The sequence below is a fragment of the Sceloporus occidentalis genome, unplaced genomic scaffold, assembly GCF_023333645.1.
Source record: "Sceloporus occidentalis isolate IW3139 unplaced genomic scaffold, rSceOcc1.0.p SCAF_1, whole genome shotgun sequence".
In the NCBI taxonomy this organism is placed as follows: domain Eukaryota; kingdom Metazoa; phylum Chordata; class Lepidosauria; order Squamata; family Phrynosomatidae; genus Sceloporus; species Sceloporus occidentalis.
This window is the reverse complement of record NW_028316981.1, coordinates 300371618-300387785: the sequence shown is the minus strand read 5'-3', so window position 1 is coordinate 300387785 and position 16168 is coordinate 300371618. Positions and strand designations below refer to the sequence as shown.

The 16168-nt window shown below is 38.7% G+C and overlaps 1 protein-coding gene across 1 annotated transcript in view; it reads right to left on the bottom strand.

Annotated features, from left to right (window-relative positions):
* Positions 1-16168, bottom strand: part of LOC149324155 (phospholipid-transporting ATPase IC-like) — a 92836-nt gene that overhangs the window by 31443 nt on the left and 45225 nt on the right. Inside the window, exons 2-11 of the mRNA XM_089497189.1 lie at positions 12208-12402; positions 10617-10714; positions 9820-9933; positions 7785-7883; positions 7220-7281; positions 5948-6020; positions 5786-5856; positions 3819-3901; positions 1694-1852; positions 135-223 (exon numbers count right to left, since the gene is read on the bottom strand). Coding sequence (XP_089353315.1) covers positions 135-223; positions 1694-1852; positions 3819-3901; positions 5786-5856; positions 5948-6020; positions 7220-7281; positions 7785-7883; positions 9820-9933; positions 10617-10714; positions 12208-12388 — 1029 coding nt within the window. The 5' untranslated portion in view covers positions 12389-12402. The remainder of the gene's footprint in view (positions 1-134; positions 224-1693; positions 1853-3818; positions 3902-5785; positions 5857-5947; positions 6021-7219; positions 7282-7784; positions 7884-9819; positions 9934-10616; positions 10715-12207; positions 12403-16168) is intronic.

Here is a 16168-nt window from a genome sequence, read left to right as displayed (position 1 = left end):
AGAATCTGTGCTCTGGTATCAACACCAGATCCTTCAGAATGTGGTCGAGTAAATATTTAATTACACAGGAGTGAAAACTAACAAACAGAACAGTTTTTAAGAGAAAAAAAAGTAAATAAACAGAATCACCTTACCGTATAAACCATATAATTCATAAGGGAGTCAATTTTAGTCCTTTTAAACCGTGTTTTCCCACTGTTTTTCATTATTTTTGTATCTGCTCCTAAAATTACATGAATACTGCAGTGTAAGTGTATGTAGGTTTTAAACAGATCTTTAAAAGAAAATTTTTAATGTGTTTTCTTAGAAACTGAACACAACTACTGTATATACATACTCATGCATAAGTCTAGAAATTTTAATCAAAAATTGATCCAAAAAACCTGAGTCGACTTATCCACGGGTCAAAGTACTGTACTTTAACTCTTATTGAAAAAAGGAACCATCCCCTGGTGAAAGGCAAAAATGTAATCTGTCCTGGAATCACTGACAAACTCCCCCCCCCCCCCCCCCAAATCTCTCATGCATACAGCCTTTATTTTGAGCACAAATGGTTGTGGTTGCTAGAATTTTGTTATGTTCTTTGGCACCTTTGCTTCATCATTTATATCCTTTGTTACATGCCCCTAGATTTTATCCTCAAATTATCCACGGATCATATCAAATTCCATAATTTTGACCCCAAGACTTGCCCTCAACTTATACACAAGGTCAACTTATAGTCGAGTATATACAGTATGTATAGCAATACTTTTCAATAATATGTAGTGTATATTTGACAATGGTAATATTGTGAAAACTCTTTATCAAATGGAAATCTAATTCTGGTCAGTAGGAAAACTGGCCTGGGACTGGCAATCACAGCATGTTCAATGTGGGCTTATTCTCTCTCTAAGATAAAGTTCATAACTAGGAGGTGCTCTTGGACACATTGCTGCTTCTGGAAAGCCAGGCTGCTGCAGTGACCAGGAGCACCTTTGCGCAACTTTAGCTGGTGCATCAGCTGTGCCCTGTCTTAAGGAAAGCAGTCTGGCCACAGTGATTCATCCAGATTAGATTACTGCAATGTGCTGCATGTGGGGATGCCCTGAAAAGTGTTCTGAAGCTTTAGCTAATTCAAAATGCAGCAGCCAGATTGATGTGAGGTATGCATTTTAGAGACCGTATAACACCAATCTTGCAAGAACCACACAAGCGTCCAATTTGCTTCCGAACTCAATTCAAGGTACTGGTGTTGACCTACAACATGGGGCCACAATATCTGAAAGACTGCCTCCTCCCATACAAGACTGCCAGAAATTTGAGCTCTTCAGAGAAGGCCATGTTGTGTGTCCCAAAACTTCATGAAGTTAGGCTGGTAACAGGGCTTTCTCTGTAGGAGTGTGTCAGCTGTGGAACTCTCTATCCAAGGAAGTTAGGCTGGCCCCACATGGCATTCACTGTTTAAAACTGCTGTTTTTAACTGTTTCAAAATTGGATTCCAGGATTATTTTTACATGGCTTTTAGGACCTCTTCAAGAGTATTTTAACATATTTTAAAATGGTTTTTTAAAAACTTTTGCATTGTTTTAATTCATTTTTATTTGTTCATTGCCTTGGAAGCCCTTGTGAAATACAGTAAATAACTTATAAAAGCCACCTTCTCTTGCACAGTAAACAGCTATGAACAATGCTTCATTCATTACATAGGTACCTGCAAATATGACCAGCCCATGACACACATCTGTGTTCCGGATTTTACACCCACGTAACAAGATTTTGTCAGCATCCACAGCGTAGCGCCTTCCTTTCCATATCAACGTTCCTGTGAATTTATCTAGCCGATTGTTGGGTTCTTCACATTCTACTAAGCCTGATGTGATATTTAAAAACAACAAGGCGGGGGGGGGGGGGGCAGGGAGTACTAGGTCACAAAATTGCTTAAATAGTTTCATGACAAGTCATTCTATTTAAAATGTTACATTTTGGTTAATATCCAGTGTCATGCTAGCAGAAGGAAGTTTCAGGAGAACAACTTTGCCACCCACTCATTCACTGGCAGCCCCATGAACATGCTACACAAAATATTCAGTGATCTATCAGACTGGGGTGGGCTATAGCATTGAAGCTGAGGAACATGGGGAGAAAACCTGACAAATATTATAGATTTCAGCTCCCCTCTATCACAATGGTTATGTATACTTAAAAGTGCCACAGCCCTCTAGAAAGGCAGCATGCCCAGAAGCATTTAATGTTACTTTCCTTGGGTTATACACAAACTGCAGAAAACTTGGGAAAAGGCTGTTCTGTCAAGCTGAACTGCACAGAAACCTATGTGTACTAGAAATCCCAATGCTACATGATATCTCTCACTTTCTTCTCTTATGCATGGGGACAGAGGAAATTGTTATGCTTCTCTGCTGCAATGCATTTTGGGGAGGACACATGAAGTTACAGATGTACTGTACTTTCATCCAATCCAAAGCCTATTTGTGATAAATGGGCACACACATTCCAAGTCCTCTTGTAGGCATAGAGATTTTTTGGGGTTGTCTAGTGCTGAATTTTAGAATAGGAGGAATAAGCATAAAATACCTTTACAGCTTTTGCCTACTCCTCAGCTCAGTATAACATAAGATGTACTCATTACCATCCTAACCCAAATCTACTGTTATGTGGGAAAGATTTGGTGAAAGGACTAGAGACACACTAGCTTTATGCAAGTGGGACAACCACCTGAAGAAGGTGCCTCTGCCAAATTTTCAGAGATTCCCAAAGCTTCAGAATGTTACTTTTGAGGACTTGTTTCAATAACACAATAGCAATTATGGCCACTAGTTAATCTGCTGACGGGCAAATTATGGGAGTTGTCTCCAAAAGCAACTTTTCAAACCTCTTGGGATTTCCTTCTCTCCTCCCCCGCCCCCCGCCTCTCCTGACTTTCTATTTAGAACTGAAGTGTGGACCTTCAGGTAGCTGCCAGAAGGAGAATGAAAAATGTATCTTCCTGGAATTCCCTTCCCCTAGCACAGCATTGGAGGTTGCTCACTAAATTTTGCACAATATTTATACATAGATGTCTGAAACAAATACATATACAGCTTTAAAAGCAACAAACAATATATATATATAATAAAATAAGAGTGCAACCCAGTCATTAAAAAGAAGAAGAAACTTAGTGATTCTATTCTTTAGTATATCCATAGTAATACAGAACCATTTGAATGAAGAACAGTGTAGAGAAACTCATTAACTATTGCTAGAATTAGGGCGTGCACATTAAGTGGTAATAGAGGGGGGGAAGTGTTTTGTTTGAATGGATTGCACTCAGAAGTCTGAGAAATTTCCACAGCAGAACAAAATGGAAATAATTTCACAATAACATTCTAAGAATGGGATTTCTTGCCTGTTGCATCTGTATCCTACTTTTGGACTTCCCAAAGGTATCTGACTGGCCTAGTATCCAAATCAGGCTTCTCTTCTAAGAAATAGAAATTGCTACAGATCAAGGCAGACCTTACAACATAGAAGATGCCACCCAAACTGAAACAAGTCTTCTATACATGTATTCTGGGGAAACTGAGGCTGGTTTTTGATAACTTAAATTAGATATTTGTAGCTGTAGCCCTGTAGTAGACCACATGCATTGCATGAAGAGGCCCCATTTTCAGTCCTTGGCATTTCCAGTAGGGCTAGGGAAAAAACTCCTCCTTAAAGGCTGGGAAGACACTACCTTACAGAGTGGACAATATTAAAGTAAATGAAACAATCGTATAGGGCAAATCTATATGTTCACTCATTTATATACAGAATAAAAATAAAAGGAAGATTCTACAAACCATCAAAGGCTGCCAATGTACTTTCTTCTTGAAGATATCGGTCTGTTACTTCCAGTGACATTTTGAACTTTAAGTTAGTTTCACTAGAAGTGGAACAAAATGTATGGAATGTTATGCTTGACATTCTATGAAATCAGTTGACTCTTCCAATTCTTTAGAAGTAATTCTCAAGAGAAACTTCTGCTTGCCCAGACTAGCATTTTGGTTCTGCCTTTCCTGTTCTTCAGAAATTATTCTATGGTTTTCAGATATAAAAACTATGGAACAATACACAACAGTGGCAAACAACAATGACAATAATCTCTAAAGTCTAAACAGAAGAGATCTAAAATGTCAAACAAGAATGAATTCTCAGCTAGTTATGAACAGTGATCCGTATTTCATAATACAAGGTTATTTGCTTCAGGGAATGAGGTGTGAGAATAAGCTTCATGAATTCATTCATTCATATGAGGGATGAAATAAGATATAGTGGTGCAACTTCTCAGTGCTGAGATGGAAATGAGTCATAACAGGACAGACTAACGAACTTGCTACACATAGATAGGTTGAAACAGAGCTTGCAGAAAGCTATCTAGAACCAGTTGACACATGAAAGCAGTCATCTTTCATATTTAATATGAGATGTATCCATAAGATAAAAAATATGTAGTCATGATCAGAGAAGTGGCTACTTCTATCCTTTATCACCTTTTCCCTGCTACCATTAATTATTCAGGGTATCCTGGCTTCAATAACAACATCTTATACCCTTATACCCCCAACACCAGGTTGCTTCTGTTTTGCTATGCTTAAACCAGTTTTTTCCCCACGATTGTGTAGGACTACACCAATATTAAATAACAAAATACAATTCAGATGTTATGGCTGCTAGCTTAAATAATAATTGTTCTTTAAAAGTTCTCTGTTAAAGCAAGTTGATTTGACTGAACTTATGTCAACTGAAGGATCTGATTATGAATTGTATGTCTTACACTGTGAAATAAAGTATTTTAAAAAAATAACATCTTGTGAAAGAGGAAATTGTAAGTAAAAGTCTTGCCAATAGGCTGCACTTGTAGTTCCCAATGAAACCAACCAATTTACCAAACAGATCATGTGCTATATTTACTTGATTTTAAAAATGGGTGCAAAATGAGTAAACACATGTTACAGCTCTAAAGAACTGTGAAGCCATCATGTTACACAAGTGTACTATTTTAAATTAGCAGTTCTTCAGCGTTGCTTCCATCTTGCTGTATGCAGCTAAGCAGTACAGATATGCATACTGTTGTTCATTTGCTGCTGCTGTTGTTATATACCTTCAAGGTGACTCTGACTTAAGGTGACCTATCATAAGGTTTTCATGGCAAAATTTATTCAGAGCAGGTTTGTCACCCCCTTTTTTTGTAAGGCTGAGAGAGAATGATTTGTCCAGTGGAGTTCCATGGCTGAACAAGACTAGGGTTGTTGTTTTCAAACATGCACACACAATACACACAGACATGCTTTTCTGATTCCATAGAATAAACAGAAGACACATCTCAAGGTGCCTAAATGAGAAATGTTTTGCTGCTTAAAAGCCCAATGCATTTCACTCTATATATACCCCAAGGCGTTATTCAGAAGCTGTTTATTCAGTAAATATTTTGAGTTTCTGCCCCAGAAATTGCTAAAAATTTGTTCCTAAATAGCATGCGAGAAGAATGCCTTGAGAATCTATACAGGACAAAATGTGTTAGGCTTTTTCTTTTCTTTTTAACCAATAAAGCATCCATCAACTGAGCACCTTAAGACATAGCTCCAATTTCTGTGCTGGATTTTATTGGGTGCTCCCCAGTTTTTACTGCTTTTCTCCCATTGACTTCACACAACGTCTTAAAATGAACCCTTCAAGTTTTTTTAAAATGGCACAAAAATTCTTCTACATGAATTTAGCATGGTTTAAAACATTTTTAGCATATTAGGAAAATTAGGAGAGGCCTTACCCATCTAATTCAGCAGTCTCTACATAACAAAGGCTATTAGGTTCTGAACTGGAGAGCAGCAAAATATCAGCCTGATTAAATGAAGAACAGATGGAGTTAAATGTACAAAAATGATACTAGTATTTCAGTGCATTTTTTTTTAAAACACAGCATTTAACTTACTGGGATAAAAGCATTTTTCCTCAGACGGATAACATCTCCAACTTTAATGTCTTTCCATTTTGTATTTTTGAACCTGAAGTGAAAAGTTAGCAAATTATCAAAGTCATCAAGATAGATATTACCAAATTCGTTTTGTGATTTACATATATGTCTTTTAAAATACTATTGGTAAGTGTAGCAATCAGTCAGATACAGAGCACCTGTGGTGGCAGATATTGTTTAATTGCGGTTGGCATCTTTGGTGACTTGTGGTATTTGGGGATAAAGGAATCCACACAAAAAAAGTCACAAGGGTAAATGTCAACAACCAGATAAATTGTCTGACAGATAGTGTCCTGTGGGGGAATTAAAGAGATATAGCCTCTGACACAGGGACCTTTGGGTCATTTAGAAGAACTCTGTGTTTGGTGGTATTGAGTGAGATCCCCACAAGTGGTGTTGGCAAGTAGAGTTTCCAATGTTGTCTTCTTCTGGTATAAATTCTATTGCACTTCAGCCTCATGCATAGAATGCTTAACTGGTAACTCAGTTCCAAACCTACTAAATGAACATACTTCTATGGAAAGCATTACACAGATTACCTACACTTCTGTTCCATGCAAAACAAATTTAACTTTAGGATGTAAGAAAAACAGGCAGTCCACACGTTCATTTCAGAGGCCAAGTTCCTATACACACTTTTTAGTGTAGAGTAGATATAAATGACCATAGAGACTCTAGACCCCACAACTGTACAAGAATTTACATAACAGATACCAAGGTCTTGAGCTCATCTGTTGGGCAATGATTAAATAGCCTGCCACCTACCAAGTAACAAATGAGAGGGGGAGCTTTATGTGTGTTTGTGAAACAACTGGATGAACTAGAGGCTGCATTTTATGCAACCTATTAGAATCACTCATGCAACTGCACTGGAGTAATGCCCCCAAAAGATTCCAACCAGAGATTTTGTATTCAGCTTATTATTCTTTAGCAGCATAGCTGGATATGATATGAGCCAACAGTCTGAGGAAGGCTGGTGTAAACTATATATAGGACAGAGAAGAACACATGTTCCATGTTGCTGAATCCAACTACCCATGGAAAAAACGTTAAAACTAATTGTGTTGCAGTCTGTGTAGCAAAATCCCCAAGCCAGCACAACAAATCAGAAAAGAAGCTTTCTCCAACTTTTTTCTGGAAAACAGACTGTCCTCTTCTCACCATAAACAAACAACCCAGCCATTTCTGCACATACAGATATACGTGATATATACAGTTCAGCTGTAGTACCTCTCTTCCCTAATTACATCACACGTTCGGTTGTTAATTTCATTATCCATCCGATGTCGAGCCTAAAAGAGGGAAAGAAAAAGAGAGGTGTAAGGAGGCTGCATCATCATCATGAATATTTATTAATATTAATGATGAATGGCTGGATGATGGTGATGATTTGTTGTATTTTTATTTTTATAGCAATAAACACAGGTCTGAAAATATCTACCAACAAATCCATTTTGCTACGTTTGACTTTCATTTGAGGGACAAGTGTAGAAACTCTTTTTTAAATCATTATTATTCTGGGAGTAGTAATCCAAAACAAGCAACGTCCCCAAACTTGGCTGTAATGAATGATCATGCTAACTGCTTATATCTTTCCCCATTTTTGTTGCAGGGCACCAATTAGTCTGATTTTTTTATTTGTTTGGTTGCTTGCTCCCTTTTGTCCAGTTACATTTGGGGAAAAAAATCTGTACTGTATTTTGTTTTGGAAAAGTTTCTTATGATCTGTAAATTATCCCAATGCAAGGCTTAAAGAAAAGTACAATAGTCAAGTAAAAGAAAAAACAGTTCTTACAATATCATCCACTAAATCTTTAATTGCAGTGATGCCCAGAACCAACAGTAAAGGGACCAGAGTTGTATACCATGAGAGGGTAGTTATCTGAGGAATTGTCTGCAAATAAACACACAGAGAAACATTTGTTTACTTATTTATGCAAGATATTTGTATCCTGCCTTTATATCCTAAGTAGTTTACACATTTGTGGGAACAGAATTCTGAGACATAGCAGTATTAGTCTGGAATATCAATAGGCAAAGGTATCTTGTAGCACCTTTGAGACTAACTGCCAGTTCTTCTCTCCCTCCCTCCATGTTGCAGGGTAATAGACTTGATCTACTTCCTCAGATGCATGGAGGTGTGATGCTCAGGAAAGAACTTTATATGAGTAGTCATAGAAATGCAAAACTTGTGGGTACAGTGATGAGGTGACACGTTCAGTTTTAACTATGGTCACTGAGGGACAAAAGCAGGAGGAAAGATGTTGCCTAAGGCCAGGGTGAGTGGATGGCCATATGAATTGTGGAGGGAGTTTTGGAATGTGGTGTGTGCAGGCTGGGAATCAGAATGGAAATGTGACAAACTAGCTAAAAGTGTCCTCTTGAGGTTGACCAGTGTTACACTATGCATAGTGTGCCAGGAAACCATTGTGACTATAAAGATCCTTCCTAGGCCTCAGTTCACTCCCTGCAACTGAGGATGTAGACCAAGTCTACAAAAACTTATGCGACAACTTTTTTCACACAGTTAGTGTCCAAGGTTCTATAAGATCCCTTTGCATAAACCTGTAGGAGCCATATGTCAATGGATAGACCACATGCTTTGTATGCATAAAGTTCTAGGTGCAATCCTTAGCAGCTTCACATATGCATACTTATGAGAGAAAGACAATAGCTTAGCAGTGCTATGAATGCAGAAGGTTGCAGGTTGGCCCCAGCACCTCCAGTTAAGATTAGATTCCTTTATTATTTCTGAAAGTGGGAACATGTGTGCATCAGACAGAGTTCAGCAAGGTATGTATGCTAAAGCATGGCATATACCATATATATATATATATATATATATATATAAGATTCTGCCTACCCAATGTTAAAATATCTTTACTAAATGGGCAATGTCAGAAAATACAGCAGCTGCACACCAGTATGCAGAACTAATGGCTAGATGACCCATGCAAAGGCAGCGTCTTGCTCACAGTACACAGCTTTTAAATACAACATCCTGAATGTTAAAAAAGTAACATGCAAAGTGAGCTTCATATATATTTGAAAAGGTAGTGGCAGTTAGGAGAGCTGGGTCAGCAAATAAACAAACAGAATGGGAATGTATAATATGCTGGTAACAGAAAATGCCATTAACCAGACACTAGTACACGAAATAGGTCTATGTTTTAACCTCAAAAACAATTAAAGCATCATAGCTGACCACCCAATAAAGTGTGGAACTGCAATTATGTGGAAAGACTATAATTTTTGAAAAGGATTTAAAGGTTAATTATTAAGCTTAAACCAGGATGAAATTTTGTGCTGATGCAAATATGCTTCATTTATCTACTTATACACAGATAATACCAATATAATGTCTTCCACCTTAAAGTCACTGAAGGCCCTTATTGGTCCAATCCTTGATTTGCAAGGCAAATCAGACAAGCTAATAAACATAGGGTCCTTGCACTAGTATAACATCATGAGCTGAATTCCACACAATTCCACAAAACATCATGAGGTGAATTCCACATCCAGGTCTGATTCACTCATGCATGTTATCACTTGGTCATCTCCCACCACAGATGAACATGGGAAATAACTCGCTGCTTAGTGCCCTTTTAACCATATCAGGACAATGTTATAAACCCAAAGCATGTGTACTTGGATCAGTGGCCAACAACCCAATCAAAGTTCCAAGAGGCAAACAAAGAAAAAATTGTCAGGCATCTCAAAAGCACTGCTTCAGTAGCTGCTCTTTACTGTCACCTATGTAATTTTGAAAAGGAACCAAAAAAACAAAACAAAAACCAAGCTCCATAATGAATTCTACAGACATGTTTTACCTGTAAAATAAGTAGAACCAGGAAATAAAAGTTGGCTGCCCTTTTAAACTGTTCAAATAAATTCAGTGGCAAGAAGGTGATTGGATTATACTTGTAGGTTTTAATTGCATTCCCCTGTTGAAGACAAAAAAAGTCATCCCAGACAAAGCATTAATATAATAATCCAATTTGTATTTCATGTAAAACATTTCATTCAGTTAAATTATCCTCCAAACTGCTTCAGTTAAGAAAGTCCACTATGCAAATCAGTTTTCCACAGGTTGCTGCCTTGGGATAACTCATATGAAACAGACTTTGGGATTTTAATGTTGTGCAGGAAGTTTTACACGCTCTTTATGTTATAATAGGTTTGGTTCTATTGATTTCTAAAAGGCAAAAATAAAAAACCTGAAATGAATAATTTAATTTTAAAATTATATGGAAAGTGCCTTCTTAGAAAAGGCTTTCCTTCTCATTTGAGAAAGAACAGGGGTCACTTGATACCAGGAGCAGGTGGGGGCTTCCATTTCAGTGGGGTGAGGAATCAACTGGATTGTAGTCTGAACATTAAAGGAACTTCCCCCTCAAATAGACTCACACTTTGGATAACTCCTTTAAATATTCTACTAAACACTGGTGCAGACTCAGCCACAACTACCAGCTGCAACGTTTGAGGACTATGTGTACATGCATGCAGGTAAATCAATCAATCTGCTCAATCTCAGATGATTAGGAAATTAATCTATCCTTCATCGGGTAACATGGTTAATAAATTACCAAGTGTTATTATCCTGTTAGCCACAAAGAAATTCACTTACTGCATATTTACTTTTCTTAAGGCACAGATAGGTTGTTTTCATAAAGTGAGGCTGTTCATGGAAGGCTCTGTCATTTGCTTTAACTTGCCAGCTGCACTCTGAAACACAACACAAAACCCAGTGTTTTAATTGATATTCAGGTGCCTCAAAGAAAACAAAGTGATTCGGTTCTTCTTGTATGTACTATCTAGGAAGTACCATTTACTCATTTAGCTGTCCCAGTACATATACACACACTTTTTGAAGATCAAAAAGAAAAGGGGTGCAGATAAAAGGAAAAAGGAAAGTAAAATACAGTAACAAGTTTCAGAGCTGAGCAAATGGTGAATAGTCATTTGTACATTTATCTCTTCATTATGAACAGGGCAGACTATCATCCAATTTCAAATATACCCAATAATGCATGAAAACTATTGCACTAATGAACCAATCTTGACAAAGAAATACCAAAAGCAGGCAAACAGGTGAGCTGTAGGACCAAAAATACATTTTACCTGGGGGGGGGGGGGGAACAAACCATTCCAGGTAAATATCATGCGATGCACACTTCTATCATCCTTTCTCTTTTTTAAAATTAGGTGCTATTTTTGAAGCCCATCAAACATCTTGATTTAAGATCATCTATGGCTGCATCTACACTGCATAAATTAGCTGGTTTGACACCACTTTAATTGCCATGGCTCAATGCTATGGAATTCTGGGATAGGAGTTTGTTACAGTTCTCAGAGCTCCATAGCATTGAGCCATGGCAGTTAAAGTGGTGTCAAAGCAGATTGTTTCTGTAGTGTGTATGTAACCTATGTAACACATAAACTTGCAATTTGGGTATATACATCTAACATCTAACTTGCTGTTACTGCTGCTTCTCTTTCTTTTTCTTATTCAAATCAATAACTATTTGTCATTACCTTGAAACTATTTTTCACATTAGCATGTGGCACAGCTACTTCTTAATGCTATTTCATGTCTGACTTGTGTGGATGCATTATTGTATCAACAGGCACCTGAACATTACTTTTGAAAGGCTCTCTCCCTAAAACATTGATTTTTTTTTCTGTTCTTGTTAATGGAAATTTCTTCCTTATCAAAGTGGGTAACAAAGACTAGAAGATCTGAGGATCCTTGGCTCCTCTCACATGCTCTTCTATTTAGTTCACTGGCAAGCACTGATCTGGTAAAATTAGGAAGCAGCCTTTTAATTCCAACAGGATTGGAAATGTATTTCATGTTCTAGTTAGTGGGTGAAATGCTAGAACACCTAAAACAGCAAATGCATGCAAAATTGTGATTGCTTCTAGTGGTCACAAGTGAAAAGACAAATTGTACTATATTGCTTTTCAGTAGCCTAAAAACTTTCCAATACCACATGTAGCATATCTGTATTTTTAGTCAGTCATTCAGTTGATGTAATTAAAATTTTTATCCTGGACCGGCATAAGTGAAATCGTCCCGCAATGCTTAGTGTTCTACCTGTTCTAAAACCATTGGTCAATCTAGAAACATATTTGTGATGCTTTTGCAAACAGGGTAGGAAAAAAAATTAACATTTAAAACAATTGCTCCCCTCTGCAAACATTCTCCCCATCCTCACCTTTTCTAAGTGTCTCTCGAGTTGCTTCCACTTCTCTGTTAATGCGATTTTGCTCTGGTTCAACAGCAGGATGGATGTCCAATTCATCCTCTGTTTCATCGTCACTGTATGGCACCTCTTCATCGTTGGGTTGGGAGGAATCCTCATCAAAAGTGGTTTCCGAATCTCTTTCTGAATTCATCCTAATAGCAGCTCCTGAACAGACATGAAGGTAAATCAAATTCAGCTTAGCATGGGAGACACAAAACAGAATTCCTGATTGCTCTGTATCTTAAGGTCAGACTTTACAAATTGGAACACAGCCATCATAAAATTGTTTTTTAAAAGTATGTATTAACTTCCTTCACATAGAGCATGTCCATACTTTTATTGATGATTCTAATCCTCATGATGAACTCTCCACTAATCCTTACGTTATCCAGAGGACCTCAGTTCATTGCAGATGTTTCTGGGGCTAGTTCAAATAACAGGGCACCCAAATTACTAGCCAGGCTAGCTGTTCCTAATTATTTCCATAAAACACACACACACACACCAGTTCTCTGTTTGAAATCTCACCAACAGCTAGCACAAGAAGCCAAGGATTCTAATTACAATGACATTACACTAACAACATTTTTCATAGCAGCAGAGATAAACACCACATATACAAGATAAAATCAGATAAAAGGGGAAGAAAGGAGAAATGACAAATACTACTGCCTTAGAGAATAAAAATGTATTAAATTGCTTTCTGAAGGATGTCAGTGTTGCTATCACATTAGCTTGCATGGGAACATTATACCATTAATGGGTTATGCTATAATTAGAATTATGTGCATATATTATAATCAATATAATTTAATACTGTGGGCAGCAACAGAGAGCTCCAAAGTAGTTCCTAAAGATCAATCAAGATCCACATTGATGAAAGTGACCATTTGGGTACCTCTGTAAGACTTTTCAAAAGCCAAGAACCACTTCTGAAAACCCCCAGGTTAAAAAAGGGAGACTTACTAATAGGGGTGGAATACACTGAAAATAGCATGTTCATTTTACCTGCTGTCTTCTCAGTCATATGAATTTTCCAAACACTCTTAGCAATAGCAAGTACATTTCTATACCACTTATCAGTGCACCTAAACACTCCCTAAGCAGTTTACAAAGTGTAAGCTAATTGCCCCCAACAAGCTGGGTACTCATTTTAGCGACTTTGGAAGGATGCAAGCTTGAGTCAAGCTTGAGCCCTTTTGCTGGTATTGAACTTGCAATCTTAGGGCCCATTCACATTACAAAAAACATCGGTTCTGAAACCGATTCAATCACGTGAAGTTCCTACTCACCCCGAATCTCACACAAGCGAATCCGGGGCTTGCACACCCGTTCCGTGTTAAATGGCCCCTAGCGCGGGTCTTTTGAAATCGGCGCAAATGCCGTTTCTTTTTAAAAACCCCGGGTCCTGGGAATGAGAACTTTGGCCTCGATCACGATCGAGGCAAATTGAGGGAGGGATTTAGGTCAGAGGGTGGGCAAAGGGCAAGGCATTTCCTCCCCTCATCGGAGGGGAGGGGGAGGAGGAAAGAGCCCTGGGAAGAAGGGAGCAAGGGAAGGCATTCTTTAGGAGCCTCTTTTCCCTGCATCCTCTGCCCAAAGCCCTCTTTTCCCTGCATCCCCTGCCCAAAGCCCTCTTTTCCCTGCATCCCCTGCCCAAAGCCCTCTTTTCCCTGCATCCCCTGCCCAAAGCCCTCTTTTCCCTGCATCCTCTGCCCAAAGCCCTCTTTTCCCTGCATCCCCTGCCCAAAGCCCTCTTTTCCCTGCATCCTCTGCCCAAAGCCCTCTTTTCCCTGCATCCCCTGCCCAAAGCCCTCTTTTCCCTGCATCCCCTGCCCAAAGCCCTCTTTTCCCTGCATCCCCTGCCCAAAGCCCTCTTTTCCCTGCATCCTCTGCCCAAAGCCCTCTTTTCCCTGCATCCCCTGCCCAAAGCCCTCTTTTCCCTGCATCCTCTGCCCAAAGCCCTCTGTCACTGGGCATTCCTTCCCTTGCAGGAGGAAAAAATTCAGGTCACTAACGGAGCTCACATCAGGCAACCCCCCCCCCCCTTTTCAAATTCAAACCATTTTTTTTTGAGCAACTATGCGCATTGTTTATATTCCAGAGGCAGATGGAGCCAGGCTTGCAGTTTATATCTTTGGATTTCCTTGCTTTCTGCAGAGGCGGAAGCTACAAATGTTGCAAACAATCAATGTTACATTTTTAACAATTTTTTTTGAGCGAACATGCGCATGGTTTATATTCCAGAGGCAGATGGAGCTAGGTTTGCACTTGGATATCCTTGGATCTCCTTGCTTTCTGCAGAGGGAGAAGCTACAAATGTTGCAAACAATCAATGTTACATTTTTAACAATTTTTTTTTTGAGCAACTATGCGAATGATTTGTCTTCTTGAGCAGATACAGCAAGGGAAGCAAAGGTAAAGCTAATGTTGCTTTTAAAAGCATAAAAAAAAAATGCATGGCAATCCCATCCTTTGCCTGGGACAGGGGCAGATCAGACCCAAAAGCCCACAGGTTTATAAAAAAAGAGAGAGAGAGAGAGAGGTATCTCTCTCCCTGCTTCAGCCGCTGAAACCCCTGTGCCTGGCTCTTTAAAAAGGGAGGACACTTCCCCCGATGCCCTGCAAACGTCACCATGACGATAGCTTGATTGGCAGCAGCCACCTCCAGAATGCATTCGATTTCTGTCAAAATGCATTCGATTTCAAATTTGTAGTGGGCACTTGCTAACGGAGCGATTCGGGGGAGGGGCATCCGGATCAGCCCAGTTCCTTCCAGGTCTTTTAGACCAGTATGAATGGGGCCTTATGGTTTGTGAGTGAGGGGCTGCAGTACAGGCATTTAAGCACTGCGCCAACCAGGGCTTCTTCAAGGACAGCTCCAACTATAATGTACTGCAGTAATCTAATTTAGATAGTAAATGAGCATAAGCTGTTGTGGATCTATGTTTGCCTAGAAGAAGCTGCAGCTGGCACATCAGCCTAAATCAAAGAGAGGTACTTTTCCCATGGTTGCTACCCTTGCATCCAGTCTAAATGCCAGCTCAAGGTTGAGAAGTAATTAAAATTAGAATGAGTAGAATTTAGGATTTTTTAAAATGCTTTGAACAAAGGTCTCCAGAAAATATTACCATTCTGATTTATTATTCCAATCAAGCCAAAAACAGCTATCTCTGTCTGTCTGTCTGTCTATCTATCTATCTATCTATCTATCTGGCCAAGTTTTCTGGAGGCTTTTTTCCTTTCCATATAAAACATTTAGAAAAAAAACCCTTTTAATTTAGTGACAGTTTGCCTTTGACGTTTCCACAAGAGGGTGCCAGGCATGTTTATAATACAATTCAACTCAACAGAAGCTAGACTTTGGTCATCTTCCCGTGATATATACTTATTTGCAGCATTCAGAAGTAGTTTCTATTAAGAATTTGGATCCATGTTTGCCTATCTACTTTCGGTGGCTTTATTAAACATTTTAGCACTACTGTTAAAAATATTCCTCAAACGAAATGAGATAATTTTGCAAAAACATTTTTTAAAAAGCCCCAAACTGTACAATTATAAAAGCAGCATCAAACAGGTTTAGGACAGGGTGGTACATAGTTCTGGCATAACACAGATGAAATTGTCAAACAGGGTTGGACTAAGTGTTTTATTCTTTTGTACCTGAGTAATAAAAAGTAAAGGAAAAAGAATCATGGAAAAAAATTGTTTCCAATAGAAGTGCAACTGTTAGCCATCACTTCTTTAACCAGCTTCAAAACGGAGTTGAAGACCATCCTGTTCAGAGAAGCGTTCCCAGGCATTGCATAATTGTCACTTGCTATTTGATGTTCTTTTGTTGCCTGTTTTATTGAAGCATTTCCTGTATTGCTATGTATTTTATATGTATTATCTTACTAGAGAGGCAGGCTAACTCCAACAGGCCTCCCTG